The 18741-nt window shown below is 50.2% G+C and overlaps 1 protein-coding gene across 1 annotated transcript in view; it reads right to left on the reverse strand.

The window, feature by feature from the left end:
- Positions 1-1178: 1178 nt before the first annotated feature.
- Gpd1l (glycerol-3-phosphate dehydrogenase 1 like) overlaps positions 1179-18741 on the reverse strand; it is a 29376-nt gene continuing 11813 nt past the window's right edge. The window contains 6 exon segments of the mRNA NM_001191885.1: positions 1179-1275; positions 2462-2568; positions 3535-3768; positions 11748-11860; positions 15235-15373; positions 17566-17706. Coding sequence (NP_001178814.1) covers positions 1179-1275; positions 2462-2568; positions 3535-3768; positions 11748-11860; positions 15235-15373; positions 17566-17706 — 831 coding nt within the window.

Raw genomic sequence — 18741 nt, forward strand, 5'->3', positions numbered from 1 at the left:
AGGACACTTGTATTTATAGAACATTGTTCGGCAAAGGCTGTAAATTCTCAAATGCAGTGGCTCTCAAAATGTAGTGACCATCAGAAATGCACGAAAGGCATATTGAAACACAGGGGCCATTCTTGAGGCCCGGGAACCCTCTTTCTTAAGAGTGCAATGACTCGGCCAATTGGGGACATCACTCAGTGGTGACCTTCCGGCTCTCTGCCACACAAACCCCCAAGTCGGGAAGCCCTCCTGCGGCCTCAGGAAAGGCTGCACATAGATACCATTCCTATAAACTGCCGGGTCGGAGAGGCCCAGTGACATCCTAGCAGGTCCTGTCCTGGAGGGATGGAGGAATGTCCTTGGACAATCAGGTACAGCAATGGCTTCTTACATGAGAAGTGACAGTGGCACCCTTCACGGTGCCACGAGCCCGGAGAGACAATGTTGCAGAAGTCAAGCCACATCTAACAAAGAGCATGATAGTTTCCCCAGGAGGAAATGCCAGCCACTGCAGGGGTGCCTCCTTCCTCTGCTGCTGGTCCTGTATAAAAACCCATTCTAGCAGCGAATGAAGAGGAGGCAAGAAATGTGGTGTCGTATCAAGAAGAGAAGTGTATGTGGAGGATCTGATTAAAACACCTGATTGTTAAGCTATCAAACCACAATCCAGGAGCTCGTGCTGCTGGCTCTGAGATGCTGTTTAAAAGTAAAGTGTGGAGGTCGTCAAGCACACATACCCGCATACAGCAGGATAACTGTTTTCAGAGGGAAAAACCAAACAGTTCTTCCCTTCACTTGCATACAAGTCATGGCCATAAAATCTAGCTGAGTTAGTTCTAATCTCACAAGCTGCCCTGGAGGGAAAATTTAAAATGTGATCATTAAAATAGACACCTGATTTGGATTCAGAGAAACACTCACAGAATGAGAAAAGGTGCACACTGGTGTGCGCGCGCGCATACACACACACACACACACACACACACACACACACACACACACACACTCATTCACTCATGTGCGTGTGCCTCTGTAGCTGTGCCTCTCCTCGCACAGAGACAAAGCTGTGACAATTTGTATGTGTTCAGATCAGAGTACAGTTCAGCAGGATCTCACTGCCACACCCTGGTTTTCTGGGTGGTCCTCAATGGGCAAGGCAGAGCCCTTCCCACAGGGCTGCCTGACTTCCTTCAGATGTGCTCCGGGTGGCTCTGCAGGCAGGACAGCATCTGGGTGACAGGTCTGCCTTCATAGCAGATCTGATACACGGCAGTGAAGAGGGGAAACCTAGGAGCGGGAAGTGGGAAGGACATGTTAGGCTGTGTATCTTGCTTCTTGGAGTAGGAACGTGTGTGTGTGTGTGTGTGTGTGTGTGTGTGTGTGTGTGTGTGTGTGTGTGTATGCATGTGTGTTGTAACAGGCCCACAGACAATGCACAAGCAATGCCATGACTGAAGTATCATTCAGGTCTTATAACCCAGGATATAGGCAGCCTAACTTGACAAAACAAGAAGACCCAATCTTTCAAAGTCCATAGTTCTGGCAAAGTTCCCAAATGTACAGACTTTGCTTTTTTTGGCTCCTGTAATCGTACTTCTGGGTAATTTTTCTTGCTAACGGAGGTGTGCCAACCTAGGATCTTTTGTGCTTAAAAGATCGATCACCCTGAGAAAGGTTCAGGGCTGCACTGGGATCTGGAACTCCCAATGTAGTCACCAGCCGATGAGCTACCAATGCTTCAAATGCTGGCAGTGGGTTCCTGATCCCCCTGCCTCAGGCTGCTGGGTGCTAAGGTTTCAGGCATGTGTCACCAAGCCCAGAACACTCCCCCTGCCCTTTAACTTACACATGGTCTTACTCTTTAGCCAAGGCTGACTTTGAACTCTCTGTAGCCTAACCTAACCTCGAACTTGTATCAGTCTTCCTGTCTTGGTTTCCCTAATGCTGGAGTTTAAGGCATGAACTACACCAGGCCCACACTTACATCTCTTCACAAAAAACCAAAAGTAGCTGGGTGTAGTGGCACACAGTTCAAATCCTGGCGGTTGGGAGGCAGAAGCAGTCAAATTTCTCTGTGAGTTCAAGGCCACCCTGGTCTGTGTAGTGAGTGCCAGGCCAACCAGGGTTATGGTGAGGCCCCTTTTCACACTTTTTTTTTTCTTTCTTTTTTTCGGAGCTGGGGACCGAACCCAGGGCCTTGTGCTTGCTAGGCAAGCGCTCTACCACTGAGCTAAATCCCCAACCCCTCAACTAAAATTTCATATTCCATAGCATGCCTAATCCACAGAGTCAAGCTCTTCTCAACGGAGTTGAGATCCGTTTTGTGTGACAGATACTTCCCACCAGAGATGCCCACACATCACTCAGAAGTCTCAACAGATCTGTCGCATGCTAAGTACCCTGGCTGAGCAGCTCCCTCATCCGCCCGCTGCGACTGTCTGAGGACCGGCATTCCAGGCAACAGGGGACTCACTTGTCCAGCAGCCCCTTCTGCTTGAGGATGCGGTACACCTCCGCAGAGGTCTGAGGTCCCTGGAGCTTCTGTCCGTTCAGCAGCTCCTTCTCCAGCTCTTCGATGGTCTGAGAAGAAAGGATAAATACAGCATCCCCCTGAGAGTTGTTCCTACTGAGAGAGGGAGAGGAGAGCTGAGATGTCTTGTCTGCATGCAAGGAAAGGGTAAGGACATTTCGAGAGGAAAATGGAACCGTGACATTTACGGGCAAGTGTCACATTAAATAAAGTCACCCGGGCTCAGAAAGACAAGGAGTGTGTGAACTCTCAAGTGAGGCTCTTACCTCCTATGTGTGCCTGTGCCTGTGTGTGCGCGTTGTGTGTGCTCACGCACTCGTATGTATGTGTGCACATGCATGAGCGGGTGCATGCGTGTTCATGTCCATGCACATGTGGTATGCATGCATGGAGAGAAAGGTCAGAGGTTGATGACGTGTGTCTTCTTAGTTACTTCCTCCCTAAACCCAAAGCTCACCAACTTAGCTGGTCTCGCTGACCATCTCCCCAGCCTCCTAGCGCCTAGTCTTCGTATTGGCATATTTATGCTGGAGTGGTTGGGGAGAGGCCAGAAGGGGTTCCCACCCTCCCAGAAGGGACAAAAGAGGGAGAAGGCGGGGCTGGGGATTTAGCTCAGTGGTAGAGCGCTTACCTAGGAAGCGCAAGGCCCTGGGTTCGATCCCCAGCTCCGAAAAAAAGAACCAAAAAAAAAAAAAAAGAGGGAGAAGGCATGTGATATAGGGATGGAAGACAGAAGGCGGAACCGGAGATGGGGTGGGAGGGGGAAGACAAGGGGAGGAGTAATCTAAATTAAGTGTTATGAAAATGCTATTGGAGGCCTGTCACTTTGTATGCTAACCTTAAAAAAAATTAAAGAAAAAGAAAAGGGTGTTACAGATCAGGTAAGCATAGTCAAGATAGAACGGGTGGGTGTTGATGTTATGGGGAATCTCCATGGGCACCGGCCATTTCCCTGTCTGGGGTCTCAGACGAAGAGGGTCCCAGTATCAAGCAGAGCAGGCTGGGGCTCGGGGTACCTTCCCGGTCCTGGCGAAGGCCTCTGCCACCTTGCGGTTCCGCCCTCCGTAGCAGGTGGTGATGAGGTCGGCCACCCCGCAGCTCTCCAAGAAGGTGGCCGTGGACACCTGGCCCTTACAGAAGATCTTGGCGAAAGCGATCATTTCCATGAGGCCCAGGCGGATGACGGCTGCCTTGGTGTTGTCCCCACAGCGGAGGCCATCGCAGAAGCCGGCTCCCACAGCAACAATGTTCTGCAGAGAATACAGGGCAGGAGTTGACACAGGAGCACATGCAGCCCTGAAAGGATTTGGAGCAATATGGGAGGTGGGCACGGGTGTATGGAGCATCAGCCCGAGAGTCAGGTCAGCTGACAGCAGCCCTTGGGTGCATTCTCTCTGGGCAAACTAGTTTGCCCTCAAATGTTTTTTTTGAAAAATTTATTGTATATAAGTACACTGTGCTGTCTTCAGACACACCAGAAGAGGGATGGGAAATGTAATCTGATGATCCCATTACAGATGGTTGTGAGTCACCATGGAGTTGCTGGGATTTGAACTCAGGACCTCTTGAAGAGCAGTCAGTGCTCTTAACCACTGAGTCGTCTCTGCAGCCCACTAGTTTGCCTGTTTGTTTGTTTGTTTTAAATCAAAACTGAGTGCTAGTCTGGGATTGCAGCAACTCTGAGGCCAGTGTGGTCTACACAGTGAATTCCAGTTCTGTCAGAGCTACAAACCCTGTCCCAAACAAGCACCAGCCCCACCCTGTCCACCCCCACCCTGCAAGCACCATACTCGCTTTGCAAACAAATCTGAGTTTGATCCTCAGAACTAATGATTTTACAAAAGCCCTCAAACTGAGATTCACCCCAGTGCAAAGTGACTGGAAGGAGGGTAAATCAGAATACTGCAGCAGGTAAGAGATCATGGTGAGCCTCTGGTTGGTGTCTGTTGTGGTGTGGGCAGTTCTCTCCGGTATGCTCTAGGAGCTGGCTTGCAGGGTCACAAGGTAAGCATGCATGCAACTACAGTCCCAGCCATTTCTCTCCTTTAAATATCTCCACATGAATATTCCTGGGGCAGCTGCTCTGTATATTCATTGCATCAACTCTCCTAGGCACTGGCAAACCAGATACGGAGCTCCCTTTCCACAGGGGATAAGCTGGGATAGAGGATATCACCCTAAGGCCTGTGTTTGTCAGCCACATTCTATAGGACCCGGTCCACACCAGCTACTGATGGCAGATGACTCGATTATCATAGGCTGAATGACCGAGACAGTCTTTGTGGGCCTGTATCTGGTCCTCGTGGAAAATGCTTGTCAGTTATAAAAGGAACAATAAAATGCGTGCAAATGACAATCCCCTTCTTTCTGGAGGTCCAACAGCCTCCGTCTGATTCTTCTGGAGGCTACCTCTTAGTGGACTTGACCTCAAGTGATGCTGTGTGAACAGTGGGCTCACCAATGACAAGGGGTGTAGAATACATTTAATTGAGGTCTGAGATGGCTCAGTGGTTAAGAGCACTGACTGCTCTTCCAGAGGTTCTGAGTTCAAATCCCAGCAACCACATGCTGGCTCACTACCATTTATAATAAGATCTGATGCCCTCTTCTGGTGTGTCTGAAGATAGCAGCGACCGTGTACTTATATATAATAAATAAATAAGTAAATAAATAAATCTTAAAAAAAAAACATTTAATCTCAATCCTCCTTAGTCTCTTCTGTTCCAAGACAAAAAACTTACAACTTTTATTTTTATAAAAGTCTTATTGAACACTAGGGCTGAGCAGGTATCTACCCTCTGTGCTATTGAAATCAATAACCCCATCAACAACCCCATTTTAGACTTTGCCATGTCCCATCTGGGCAGCTCTTAACTCCAACTGGCCATCCCTCATGGCCGTGTTTTCATGACTCACCTACCCCCATGGCAGCTTCTTCCTGGGCACCTTTCTCTCTCCTCATGGCTCTCCTGGGAACCCCAAGCCCCACCCATGCCTCTCCTTCTCAGCTATTGGCTACCAGCATCTCTATTTGGCCAATAGTTTTAGATTAAGGAGCAAGGTCACACTGTACTTGCAGAGTCTCTTGTCCCTGGGAGGAACCAGGCCTTGGGGGCCAGCATTTAGCATTAAAAACCACATAGCCGGGGTTGGGGATTTAGCTCAGTGGTAGAGCGCTTGCCTAGGAAGCACAAGGCCCTGGGTTCAGTCCCCAGCTCCGGAAAAAAAACAAAACAAAACAAAACAAAACAAAACAAAAAACAACACATAGCCAAGACCAAACCTCAACAAAGGTGCTCTTTCCTGCTTGCAGGTCAGGCCCTGTATCAGGGAACTGGCTAAAGAGTCTAGTAAGTCCAAGGTTAGACCCAGGCTCAGGGCACTAAGCTGGGACATCCTGATGTTTCATATCTGTCCCATCTGATGCAGTGGTCACTAAGCCTTCCTTTGCAAAGCTGGATGAGCAGGCCAGTGGTTCTTTTGAAGTCATGTCAATGAACGGAGTCTTACAGGGGATTCTCAGCTGAATGATTGGAATTCTGAACCTCTCTGCTGTCTCTTGGATGACAACATGGTGATCCAATCCTAGAAATTATCCATGACTGAAGAGAACAGGCTCTTTCCTGCTGCATGGATTCCCAAGATGAAGTGGGGGTCACACCAGATCCTCTGTGGTCATGACTCTGAGGCCTGGGCTTACCCTTCTCCCCTGGCTGAGAGAAGGAAGAAGGAAACTCACCCCTGAGGCTGCACCCAGGACACGATGTGTGTGTGGCCCATGGGTCACTGATCCAATGCCTAGGATGCTTGCCTTCCTTCCTCTCAGGTTTGAGAGGCTTCCTCACACCCCTGCCATTCTGTGTCACGGGGACAGGCCTCCATGGCTTCTCAGGGACAGAGGGAGTCAAAGGGCAGGTGGACAACGCCAACCTGAGCTCAGTGCTACAGTGCCTGCCTAGCAGCTGCAAGGTCCTGTTGCAAAAACTAAAAAATCAATTTGCACCTCACAGAGTCTCACACGTCTCTTTATCCCGCACAGCGAAGGATAAAGGAAGCTTGCCAGGAGATACACCATACCTGCAGGCCCAGTGAGCAAAAGACACAAGAGAGCTCCCTCAGAGTCCAGGCAAGGGCTTTCTCACGGTAAGAGCTGCTCAACCAAAAAGATTTGGCAGGAGATTTCTGGCAACTGGCTAAGCCAGGCAGCATGAGCAGGCCCAGCTCTTCAGCTGCACACTTGGAAAAAAGGCAAACATGAAACAGGCTAGTGGGGAACAGAGCTGTGATTCCTCTCCAGCAAGACTCTGGGGTCTGGACTACCTCGAAGCTTCCAGGGGTTACTAACTTCCCCACCAGAGGGCTTGGGTAGGCTAGCTCTCTTCTAATAGGACCCAAGGCTAAAAATAAAAACAGTCAGCCAGGTAGAGCACGGTCGCTCAGTCATTATCCACCAGTTCAAGCAAATCTGCTGTAAACCGGCCACAGCTAAAAATGCTATGGTTTTTGGAAGACAGGTGTGTTAAACCCTTCCCCAGGTCCCAGCAGGGCCCAGAAGTAGCCCTCCACCCAGAGGGACAATGTCTTCAATGGTGCTTTGAGTCAGGTGGACAGGACTCTTCTACTCTCACCCTCCCACAAAAACAGAAAACTGGGGATGGGATGGGTCCCACTGACTGAGTCTGAGCCTTAGCCCTTCTGCCAGAGGGAAGGGTGAACACCAGGAGGAGGGGCACCCACCCAGGACGGAGAGGCAGAAGTGGGTCAGAGAAAGGACACCGAGGTCACTCATTCTGGATTCCTATCTCTTTATTTGTGGGATGGGATACCATGGCCAGACTAAGTGAAAAGTCCCCGATTCTCAGTTTTTGAAATCCCCAGTCCTGACTCAGGCTCAAGGAATGACGGATAGTCCCAGGGAAGGACAACGAGGAGCCTTCCATAGCCCCTCTGCCTCCACCCGCCTCTCTCTCACACTTTCTGTCCTAAAGGCACAAATCAGGGTTGGGGATTTAGCTCAGTGGTAGAGCACTTGCCTAGCAAGCACAAGGCCCTGGGTTCGGTCCCCAGCTCCGGAAAAAAAAGAAAAAAAAAAAAAAGGCACAAATCTAACCACAGGCGGCCCACCCTGCCAGGAGCAGGAGCACAGCAGCCACCAGCTCCCAGTAACAGAAGCTTTCTGGAACCATCCACCTAGAATCCTCTCACCCAGCACTTTCCATTCTGAGTGGGACTTCACACCATCTCCCCACTTGGTAACCCAAAATATCCAGTCGCTTAATAAAACGGCTGTGTGCAGCTTATGGCTAACGCTGAGCAATCAGGCGTCTGCGACGCCCCCTGCTGCTGAGTGGCCATTACTTAATAGACGACGATTAAAGGCCATAAAAAAACAAAACAAAACAAAACAAAACAAAACAAAAAACAAAACTCACCCAAAGTAACACCAAAGCCTTGTTGGCTGTGGGAAGAGGCCTGCCAGCACAGAGCTGGAAGAAGGTCCCCCCAACACAGAGATGCAGACACGAGCCGCCTGGCAGCCCAAGCCTTTAGCTGGCTCGAAGTCTTTAAATGTGCAGTGAATTCTGTGACCACACAGTGTTAAACCAAAAAGCCAGTTTTAAATTTTGATGATGTAGACTTCCTGAGGAAGAGGGGGGTAGGTGCTCCCTTTCCTGTCCGTGCTCCCACAGCGAGTCTCACTGGAAACGGGAGGTTGGATGTCAGCTGCCTGGCTCCCTTCCCAGCCGCTCCAACTCCAGAAGCAGTTTTGGATTACACAGGGAATTCACACTGAGAAGTGGCAGGGAGAGGGAGACTGGTTCCTAACACGCTGCTGTGTAGCAAGGGTGACCTTGAACTTCTGATCCTCCTGCCTCCACCTGTCCGGGGCTGAACTACAGGCCCGCTGCATCCTGTCTTGCTTATGTGGTGCTGGGGTTTGAACCCAGGGCTTCCCGCATGCTGAGCAAGCATTTTAATTACCATGAGAGCTACACCAGCGCCACCCCCTCCTCCTTTTAAAAAATCGCCTTTTTCAGAGCCAGGTGTGGTGGCACACAACTTTAGTCCCAGGACTCTGGAGGCAGAGCTCCGTGAGGCCAGCCTGGTCTACATGTGGTGTTCTGGGACAGCCAGGGCTACTCTGAGAAACCTTGCCTCAAAAAAACAAACAAACAAACAAAAAAACCAAAAAAAAAAAAAAAAAAAAAAAAGGAAGACACGACAATCACGTATGTGCTGTGTATGTATTTAGTGCGTATTCATACTTCAGGATGAGTGTGGAGGTCTGAGGGTAACTAAGAGTTCTCCCACCACATGGGTCACAAGCACCAAATTGAGGTCGACAGACTCAGAGGGAGGTGGCTTTACCGAGAGTCATCTTACGGGCCCGTCCTCCATGTTGCACCCCCCAAATACTCAGGGTCAACCAGTCCTGACTCCTGGGGAGAGAGATCATGGACGTAGCTGCTGTAGACCGTTCCTTAGCTCTCTCTCCCCAGGAGAGAGAAACACGTATAGAAACATTTCCCTTGACCCACTCTTAATTAAGAGAGCTGCTCTGGGCAGCGCTTCTCCACGAGACCCCACAGACCAGCCTTGCCAGAAGGGGGTCATTCAGCAGGGGCAGCAACCTCGGACTGACCACCAGGAAGCTCCAGATCGAGAAGCTTCTCCTGGAAACAGGAGTCCATCCTGACAGAAAGTGCTAAACGTGGAGGCAGAACTCAAGATAGAGAAAAAAGCACCTCGGTCAGTCTGGGCTGCATCAAACGCTGAAAGCCACTCTGGGCATTTTTGTTGGGCGCTATTTCAAAATAAAACCTAAAAAGGCCGGGGGTGTGTCTCAGTGGCGAAGGAAGTGCCTGCCTTGGATTGGCGCAGGGCCCTGAACTCAGCAAAGGGAAGGAGGCTGGGGGTGTGGCTCAGTGGGCAGAGCGTTTGCCTGGCAGACATGATGCCTGGGTTTGGTCCCCAGCACCACATAAACCAGACAAGGTGGCACATGCCTGTGCTTAGAGGGTTGAGGCAGGGGGATCAGAATCTCAATGTTATCCACAGCTACACATCGGGTTGGACCCCGGCCAGGGCTACTTGATGTCCTATCTCAACCAATCAACCAACAAACAACACCCCCAAACCAACTGCGCCGTTCTGAGGTAACCCTCAGTAACTTGGATCAGCTTCTCTCCATTGCTGTTTCCTTGTTTCTCTCCTTACCGAATCCCCCATAACCGGACATAGTTCCCCTTGGCAGATGGAGGCTGCCTTCTGCACACTTGGGGATAGAGGCCGATTTATCAAGTAATTAAATTTGTTGCGATTTGTCTCCTGACAATCCCTGGTCACTGGCCAGTTGAAACCGCTTCTTTTCACGGTAGGGGACAAAGATAAACCATTCTTTGAAGAAACCTCATCAGCAGGAGACAACTGTTCCACCGAGAGAGGAAACAGATTCCCACTCAAGAGAACACCGGGGTGAGGAAGTAGACTGGTGAGACCCAGAGAAGCCAAACACAAGGACTGCCAAGCCTTCATCTCCGAGAAGAAGATGTGGGAGCTAGAGGGACAGCCCAGGGTCAGGAGCACTGGCTGCTTTTGCAGATGACCTGAGGTCCATTCCCAGCCTACATGAAGCAGCTTATGACCTGTACTTTAGTTGCAAAGCATCCAATGTCCTCTTCTGGTGTCCCAGGGTACCGTATGCATAGGGTACACAGACAAGCCTGCAGGTACACACTCACACACACAAATAAAAATCAAAAGGGGATTGGAGAGACGGCTCAGTGGTTAAGAGCACTTGTTGCTCTTCCAGAGGACTTGAGCTTGATTCCCAGCACCCTTGTCAGGTGACTGACTCACAACCACCTGAAACTCTAGCTCTGGGGGGATCCAGTGTTGCCCCCTGGCTTCATACTCAGATGGACACAATGAACAAGAACAAAATCTGAAAAATTATTTAAGTTTTCAGAAAACAAACTACAATATGGGGCCAAAGAGATGATGACCGGGTGCTAAGCGGTGGCTACTCTAGCACAGGACCTGGGCTCAGTTCCCGGCACTCACACAACTGTAGCAGTGAGTTTGGGCTACACCACTTTGGCTCTCAATGGATCACACTCATGCACCCAGCCAGGACCCATCACAAATGGAAGACACAGACAGACAGACAGACAGACAGACAGACAGACAGACACACACACACACACACACACACACACACACAGAGACAGAGAGAGACACCCCAATTAATTTTAAAATGCCTTGGATACCTCAAAGTCTGGGTACTCCTAAACCTTCCCCTGCTAACTTAGGGCCAATTGGAGAAGTGGCCTGGCCAGCGGCCACTTACCTGAATTCTTACATGGTTCATTGGCTCTCTCTTGCAGCTCCTACATCATCCGTCACCCACAACATTCTCCTCCCCAGTGTCCTAGCCATCACAACTGTAAGGGCCCTGCCCCATCTTCCTTTGCCCAGCCATTGGCCACTGGCATCTTTATTGACCGATAGAAAACCAACTGGAGACAAGGACCTTTAGGGTTTGGACATACGGATTCCCGATTGAATCAAAGCGTTGGAACCAATCTCCGACACAGTTCACAACCACCCGTAACTCCACTTCAAGAAGGCCTGATGCTGTCTTCTGACCTCGCTGGGGAACAGGCATGTGAATGGTGCATACACGCAAGCAAAACATGCACACAAATAAAAATGATCAAAGAGCAACTTAAAAAACCACAATTCACTGATATTTATAAATATAAGAAATGAGAGAAAGAGACCCCACCTAGGAAGAGGCAACCAGTCACCCAAGAACAAGACTTGTTCTTTCTCATGGGAGCCTACGACAAGTGCAGATGGCGGCCCAGTGGGAAAGTACCAGTCACACAAGTCTGGCAACTGAATTTAACCCCAGGACCCAGGTCAAATTGGACACAGCAAGAGAAAGCTATAACCGGGGGAGGGGTGATGAAAAAGAATCCCAGAAGGCTTTGAGGGCTAGCCTGGTGTACCTAAGGGTGAGCGACAAAGAGACTCTGTCTCAAACAAAGTGGAAGTCAAGGGCACACGCTGTAGATGGTCCTCTGACTTCTGCACACACACACACACCTGAGTGGGCGCACACACAGATTACCAACGCACCAGCCAGTTGAAACAGAGTCCACTCTCCGATATCAGACTGTTCACACTGGTCTAGCCTCAGCACCTCCTCCCCCGGGTGGGATACCTTAAGAGCACCGCAGAGTTCCACGGTGTCTGCATCATCCACCACCGTGATTCTGAAATTGGGCGTCTGCAGCAGCTCTTTGAAGAGAAGGCCGTTCTGCAACACTTTGCTGCCTATAGGAGAGCCAAAAAGAAAAAAAAAAAAATTAGCGATGTCCCCTGTGTCACACACATACACACACACACACACACACACACACACACACACACACACACACGCAGAGAAAAGGCACACAGCTATGGAGACAAAACCTCAGCTCTCACCTCTAAGTGAACAAGAGAGTTACAGCTGAGTGACTATGACCTGGAGCACAGGTTCAGGCTGCCCCAAATCCCATGCTCCACCAGGGTAATAGGCTCCCGAGCCTTTTCTAGATCCAGAAGTCAAGAGTCAAAGCGCCTTTGAAATACAGCAGTGGGAGCATCAGGGAGTCACAACAGTCGGGAAAGGCTTTGTTACAGGTTCCAGGTGCCACCTCGTGTCGTCCTTAGCTCTTGGCTTGGTAGACACCAGCAGTCTGTTAAGTTGGCTCATTTCAAAAGGTTTTATCTGGTTGTCACAGGATGTTAGAGACAGACACACGGGTGGTTAACACTCGGCTAAAGATAGACCAAGATAATTTGGCTCTGTAACACCCCAACTCTCCAGAGTTCAATCAAGTCAATTGTGGCATCTTTAACACAGGTGTGGTTAGGTTTTTTGTTTTGTTTTGTTTTGTTTTAAGGAAAGCCCACGTAAGGGTGGAAGGAGAGAACCAGCTCCCCAGAGTTGTCCTCTGACCTCAACATGTGGGCTTGGCAAAAACCCCTAGCTCTACACAATAATAATTAGTTAATTTTGAAAAGAAAGAAAATTAAGCCATACATTTTTAATTTATTAAACACGAAAAGGTTTTCTCAAAACAGAACTGCATGTGTTTTACAGTGTGCTGTCCGAAAATGCTGTAGGACAGGTATTTGGTCAAGAGGTCTTGTTTTGGCCATCTCCCCTCCTCTGCAGCAGGCTGGGGTGTGTTTGATGGCCCTTGGCTTTCATACCCCCAGCTACTCTTCTTTTGTGTGTGTCTTGGACACCTTTGATTGAAGCAGCCAGGTATGATGACACGCCTTTAATCCCAGCAGTTTGGAGGCAGAGGTAGGTAGACCTCTACAAATCAGAAGGCCAGACTGATCTATGTAGTGAGACCGTGTCTCAGAAAATGATCCAGATGGGATGGTTTGTGTATGCTTGGCCCAGGTAACGGCACTATTAGGAGGTGTGGCCTTGTTGGAGTAGGTGTGGGCATTAAGGTCCTCACCCTAGCTGCCTGGAAGCCAGTATTCTCTTAGCAGCCTTCAGATGAAGATGTAGAATTCTCAGCTCCGCCTGCACCATGCCTGCCTGGATGCTCCCATGCTCCTGCCTTGATGATAATGGACTGAACCTCTGAACTTGTAAGCCAGCCCCAATTAAATGTCCTTTATAATACTTGCCTTGGTCATGGTGTCTGTTCACAGCAGTAAAACCCTAACGAAGACACCAGACCAAAAAAGAAATCAGTTCTGGTGACGGACATGTTGCATGTAATCATGGTATCTGTGGGACAAGAGCCAGGAGCTCCAGGTTAGCCTGGACTACATGGGAAAACGGCTCTCAGAAATACGGAAACACGACAGCAACAAAGGAAGATCAACCAAAGCCAAACCTTACCCATAATGCCTGATGTGAAATCTGCTGTGGCTGATGGAGTGCAGGTGGCTTTGGTGAACCCCTCCCTGGGTTCTAAACTCAGGACTCTTGAGTCTTTCTAGGTAAATCCTGCCCACAAGCCAACAGCAACTATCAGGACACCAGAAAGCCCCCGAGAACTCCAGCCCCAGGCTCTGCCTGTCTCCAGGTGGGAGGCCAGCTGTTCTCACAACCGCCTGCACAAGCTGCCACCGGGGAGCTCTGAAAACACTAGGAACCAGGCCACAGCCCCGATCTATTAAACCACAGCTCTGGAGTGGAGCAGCAGGGCTAGTTTTTGAGGCTCCCCAGGAGATTTGGAGAGAAGCCAAGTTTGTAGATCTTTGATTTAACCTCCTCCAGCTCCCTCCTGAGAAAGAAACATTTGGCCTTCCCAGGATGGCTTCAAAGTTAAGTAAGAATCAGAAAGAAAACAGTTTTGGTGGGAACAGAGCTTGGGCCCCACAATTACGAAGCCAGCTGACATCTGTTGGCATATGGAGGTGGTCATTGATACCATCCCCCATTCCGTATATTATTTTCCAGATCACCTATACATCAGGAACTATGTTATATATCTAGGTGTGTGGCCTTTGCAGGAATGAATAAATAAATATGGAGTCCTATTTGCTTAAAAGAGCACTACGACTTAACACTGGTTTTGTAAAATCAGGAGCATGAAGGCATCATGTTCACCACAAGGGGGCAGCAGATTCTCGATGGCAGCATTTCCATCTGGTGCTCTATAAATTATGATTTTCCCCTCCAGAGAATTCACACTCGGGGACAAGAGACTTCCGACTTTACAGTTAAACAGCAGCTGGTCCTTAATGTCATCAACCCAGAGACCAGGAGGAGGGGCTGTAGCCCGGTGACGGAGCGCTTAGCATGCCCAAGGCCCCACACCATCAGATAATAAAGTGAGTTAAAGGGATGACTCAGCAGTTGAACGCTTCCTGAGAACCGAGTTCAATTCCCAGAAGCCATGCAGGTGGTTTAAAACCGCCCCTAAGTCCAGCTCCTGGGGTATCCTACACCTCTGGCTTCTAGGGGCAGCTGCATTATGTGCATACAACCCTTCCACGGGTACGTACAGGTAAAATCAATCTGAAAGGCGGAGGCTGGAAGGCAATATTGGGTATTTTCCTCAGTCACACTCTATCTTACCATCTCTACACTTGTTTTCTCTTTTCATAAACGTGTACGGGTGTTGTGTCTATGGGTCTGTATGTGCACCGTGTATGTACCTAGTGCCCATGGAGGCCAGGAGAGGGCACTGGATCCCCCGGAACTGAAGTTACAGGCATTTCTGAGCCTCCATGTAGATGTTGGGAATTAAACCTGGCTCTTCTACAAGAACAAGTGCTAAGCCATCTCTCCAGTCAGTGACCCTCATGGAACCTGAAGCTCGCTGACCGGGTAGGCTAGTTGTCCAGCAAACAAACCCTTGGCATCCTCCGGTTGGCACCTCCTGGCACAGGGATTAGAGGCAACGGATGCCGTGCCAGTTTTTCATGATCCAGGGATCTGAACTCAGGTCCTCAGGCAAACACTTCACCTACTGAACCATCTCCCCGGCGCCCCACGTAGCCAAGGCTGGCCTTGAATTCCTTATCCTCCTGCCTCCATGACGTATTGCAATACCAGGACTACAGGCTGAGTTTACCGTATGTGTAGCAATGAGGCCCTGAGCCCCCAGGCAGAGCCGGGAAGAACCAAGTGGGGGCAGGAACGGCACTCCCTAAGCACCCAACACAGCCAGGGCCCTCTGTGGCCTCACCAATGGTGGTCTCGCAGAACTTCTCCGCAGCGACCTCGCTGGCGATGTTGGCCCCCATCAGCACACTGATGTCAATCCCCATCTTCTCCCGGATGATGTCGGAGATGAGCTTCAGCCCGTCCGGGCCCTCATCTATACCCTAGAAGGATTCGCACCAGTCAGGGGACTTGCAAATCGAACAGGCAAGAGACAGTTGTTCTGTAAGAAATCTTAGCTGAACGTGGTGGCTCACAACCCGTGATCCCGCCAGACCTGTAATCCAGGAGGACTGCGTGGAGTCTAAGGCCAGCCTCAGCCACATAGAAAGCTGGAAATCAGCCTGGGCTACAGAGTGAGACTCTGTCTCTATCAGGCACTGACAGGATAGAATCATGTGGGGGGCACAGAGGTGCTTGTGCTCAGAGATAAGCACTAGGGGATCAGGAATATTAAACGCACAGGGATGTCTCAAAGTGAGACATAGAACCTGTTTTCTCTCGAGAGGGCCGGGAACAGATATGGTTAATAGCCTGGTGACCTTTGCATCCACCAGGTGACACCAGATCCTCACCCAAACCCTTATCGTGAGCAAGTTTTTCCCAATCTATAGAATCCATCTTTATGGAAGATGTCTCATGTGCTTTACAAAGTTGACAGTCAAGTCTTGTCACTGAGTCCCGTTGAACCAGTCTGCCTCTTTATCTCTCGACATTCGGCTGGCCGAGGCGTTTGGAGAGACCCCCCCACCCCCCCACAAAGACTGCTAAGGTTACTTTGCAGAATGGCAGCGCTGGCCCAGAAGGCTCCAAGAGCGCACATGTCCAGTGGCACCTTCCAGGGCTTCTGGTGGCTCCCACTGATAAGGACCAGATGTTGGGGAGATCGAAATTGCTGTCATAAGCACCCCCAAAGTCAGCTTCAGGCACCAAGGAAGACCGCAGTTTAGCTCTGTCCATTATCAGCAGTGAATAGTGCGTGGCATCTGTGAAGAGGGACAGCCGTGCTGTCCCCTGGCTCTGGTTTAGCTGCACAAAGTGTGGAGCCCACTACAAGCTGGTGCCACACCAGTTGGCCCATTCAGAATGGGACAGAAAGATTCTTTTCTCTAGGGCTGAGGAGATAGATCTGTGCACATGCATCCACATGCACAAGACACAGACCCCACCACCACCACATACATACTAAAATAAATCTTAGCTAACCACTATATTAGCTCCTCCCATAATGTGTGTGTGTGTATGTCTCTCTATGTTTCTCTTCTTCTCCCCACCCTTTTCCCATCTGACAGAACAGCCATCCTGAATGTTTTCTACGCCTCACATAATTTCCCTTTATTAAGTTAATTTTATGTGTCATGCATAAGTGCTTTGCCTGGAGAGTATGTCCGTCCACCATGTATGTGCAGTTCCCAAAAGGGCCAGAAGGGGGCATCAGGTCCCCTGGAATTGGAGTTAAAGACAGGAGCCTCCTGGTGAGTGCTAGGCACAAAATTTTAGTCCTAATCTAAGAGCCACTGAGCCACCTGTCCAGTCCACCCTGATTCTCTTCATCATCTTATCACATGTAACTGTCCCACCATAATGTGACACCATTCTTGAAAGTTGATAAATGGCACTACAATGTTCATCTACACCGCTCTGCCCGGTGCTACATAACTACGTTAGAAACTCACATACATGGACACATGTACCCTTCTGTTCCCTGATGCATGGTTTTCCAAAGTGAGGAGCTCAGAATCCACCACTACGACAGACCCCAGCACTAGCCGTGTGTTAAGGTTTGCACAGCATCCTTCCCAGGCATGGTACCAGGGGTCGAACTCAGATCTTCAAGACTCACAGCAGGCATCTTGACCCACCAAGCCATCTCACCCTCCATGGACGGTTAGTTCCAACTGTCACCTCGATTGCGCTAGTCTCAGGCAATGCCCACCTGAGTGTCGGAGAAGATTAACTGAAAATGGGAGCACCACCAGAGTCCCAGACTGAGTAAGAAAGACAAGGAGGCCAGGGATACAGCTCAGTGCTAAGTGCTTGCCCGGCATGCACCAGGTGATGAGTTCCAGCAGCACAGCACAAAACCAAACAATGGAGACTCAGCAAGCCAGCAGATTCCACAGTCTCTGCCTATCGGTCTGTGAGCTAGCAGCTGCCCACAGCCAGGCCTGCCTGGTCTCCCTGGCCATAATGTACTGTCTTGCCTCAAACAGGGAGCCAGCATAACCCTCTCCCCACTGAAGTTGCTTCCTGTCAGGTGTTTAGCATGAAAGGAACTTCTCGAGCAGAGGACAGAGGGCACGAACCCTGGAGGAACAGAGTCCAGCCTTCTCTGCTCCGCATGCATGGTACTCACCTTGATGAGGGTGATTCCCACGGCCTTCTTGGGCACCCTGCCCGTGATCTCATCGCAGATCTTGTGAATGAACTGGTGGGGGATAACGAACACCAACAGGTCTGCGTCCTGCACGGCTTCGCTGAGATTTGGGACAGCGACCTGTGACGAAGGGAGGAGACCAATAACCCCTGCAGAAATTCCAGCCTGTTCCCTCGCCCCTTCAAAACACGGACTGCCTTGAGGTGCCAACATCCGCACCCCCACTCTTCCTGGACAGACCCTGATGTGTCCTGTTAATCAATTATTGCTAAATCTTAAAAATTATGTCTTAATTATGTCTGGGGTGTGTGTGTGTGTGTGTGTGTGTGTGTGTGATGCATGCATACATGCATGTATGTGGAAGTCAGAGGGAAGCCTGGCTCTCTCCTTCTCTAGGTAGGTCCTGGGAATCAAACTCAGGACATCATGCTTGTGTGCAGACCCCTTTAGCCACTGAGCATCTCACCTGCTCTGCTGTTGTTCTTATCACTGCTTTTTGGAGACAGGATGGCCCTTTACTGCACAGGCTCTCCTGGAAGTCACCACGTAGCCCATGCTGGCCTCAAACTCGCCATCCTTCTGCCTCAGCCTCTTTCGTCCCGGATACCAAGATGCTAAGGCAGAAGGATCAGGGGTCCAAGGCTACCTTAGGCCACCTGGCAAGTTTGAGACCAGCCCTGGCTACACAAGACTGCTTCAGAAGGCCAGAAACCAAACCGAAACCCCACTCAAGTGTAGATGTGCAGATTTAACGAGAACAGTGTTTCTGAAAAATCTGACAGCTCAGCAGGCCAAGATGAGAGAGACGATGAGACGATGAGACGAATCCCAGAGGGAGCCGTGCTGGCTCCCATGTCACGCTGGGGCCAGCTGAAGTCAGAGCGCCACAGCAGGAGAGCCTCTCTCCACCTGCTGAGCTCCTGGGGAAGAGCAGGAAAGCCAGGTGGGCCACTGCTCCTGCAAGGGCAGGAAATAACCGCTCTCCTCTCCATTCAGGTCCTTCAAAACCACACACTCTGACCTGCCAGCTTTCAGAGAGCCACCGGAGAAACGGCGGTCACTGTCACAGAAGGTTCCTGAGCGGGCCTCAGGCAGGTTTAGGCATGCAGTGGTTGGTTTAAGGATCCATGCAAGGTAGCCTTGGATTCCGAAGTC

Source organism: Rattus norvegicus, chromosome 8 (genome assembly GCF_021556685.1).
Source record: "Rattus norvegicus strain SHRSP/BbbUtx chromosome 8, alternate assembly SHRSP_T2T, whole genome shotgun sequence".
NCBI classification, from domain to species: Eukaryota; Metazoa; Chordata; class Mammalia; order Rodentia; family Muridae; genus Rattus; species Rattus norvegicus.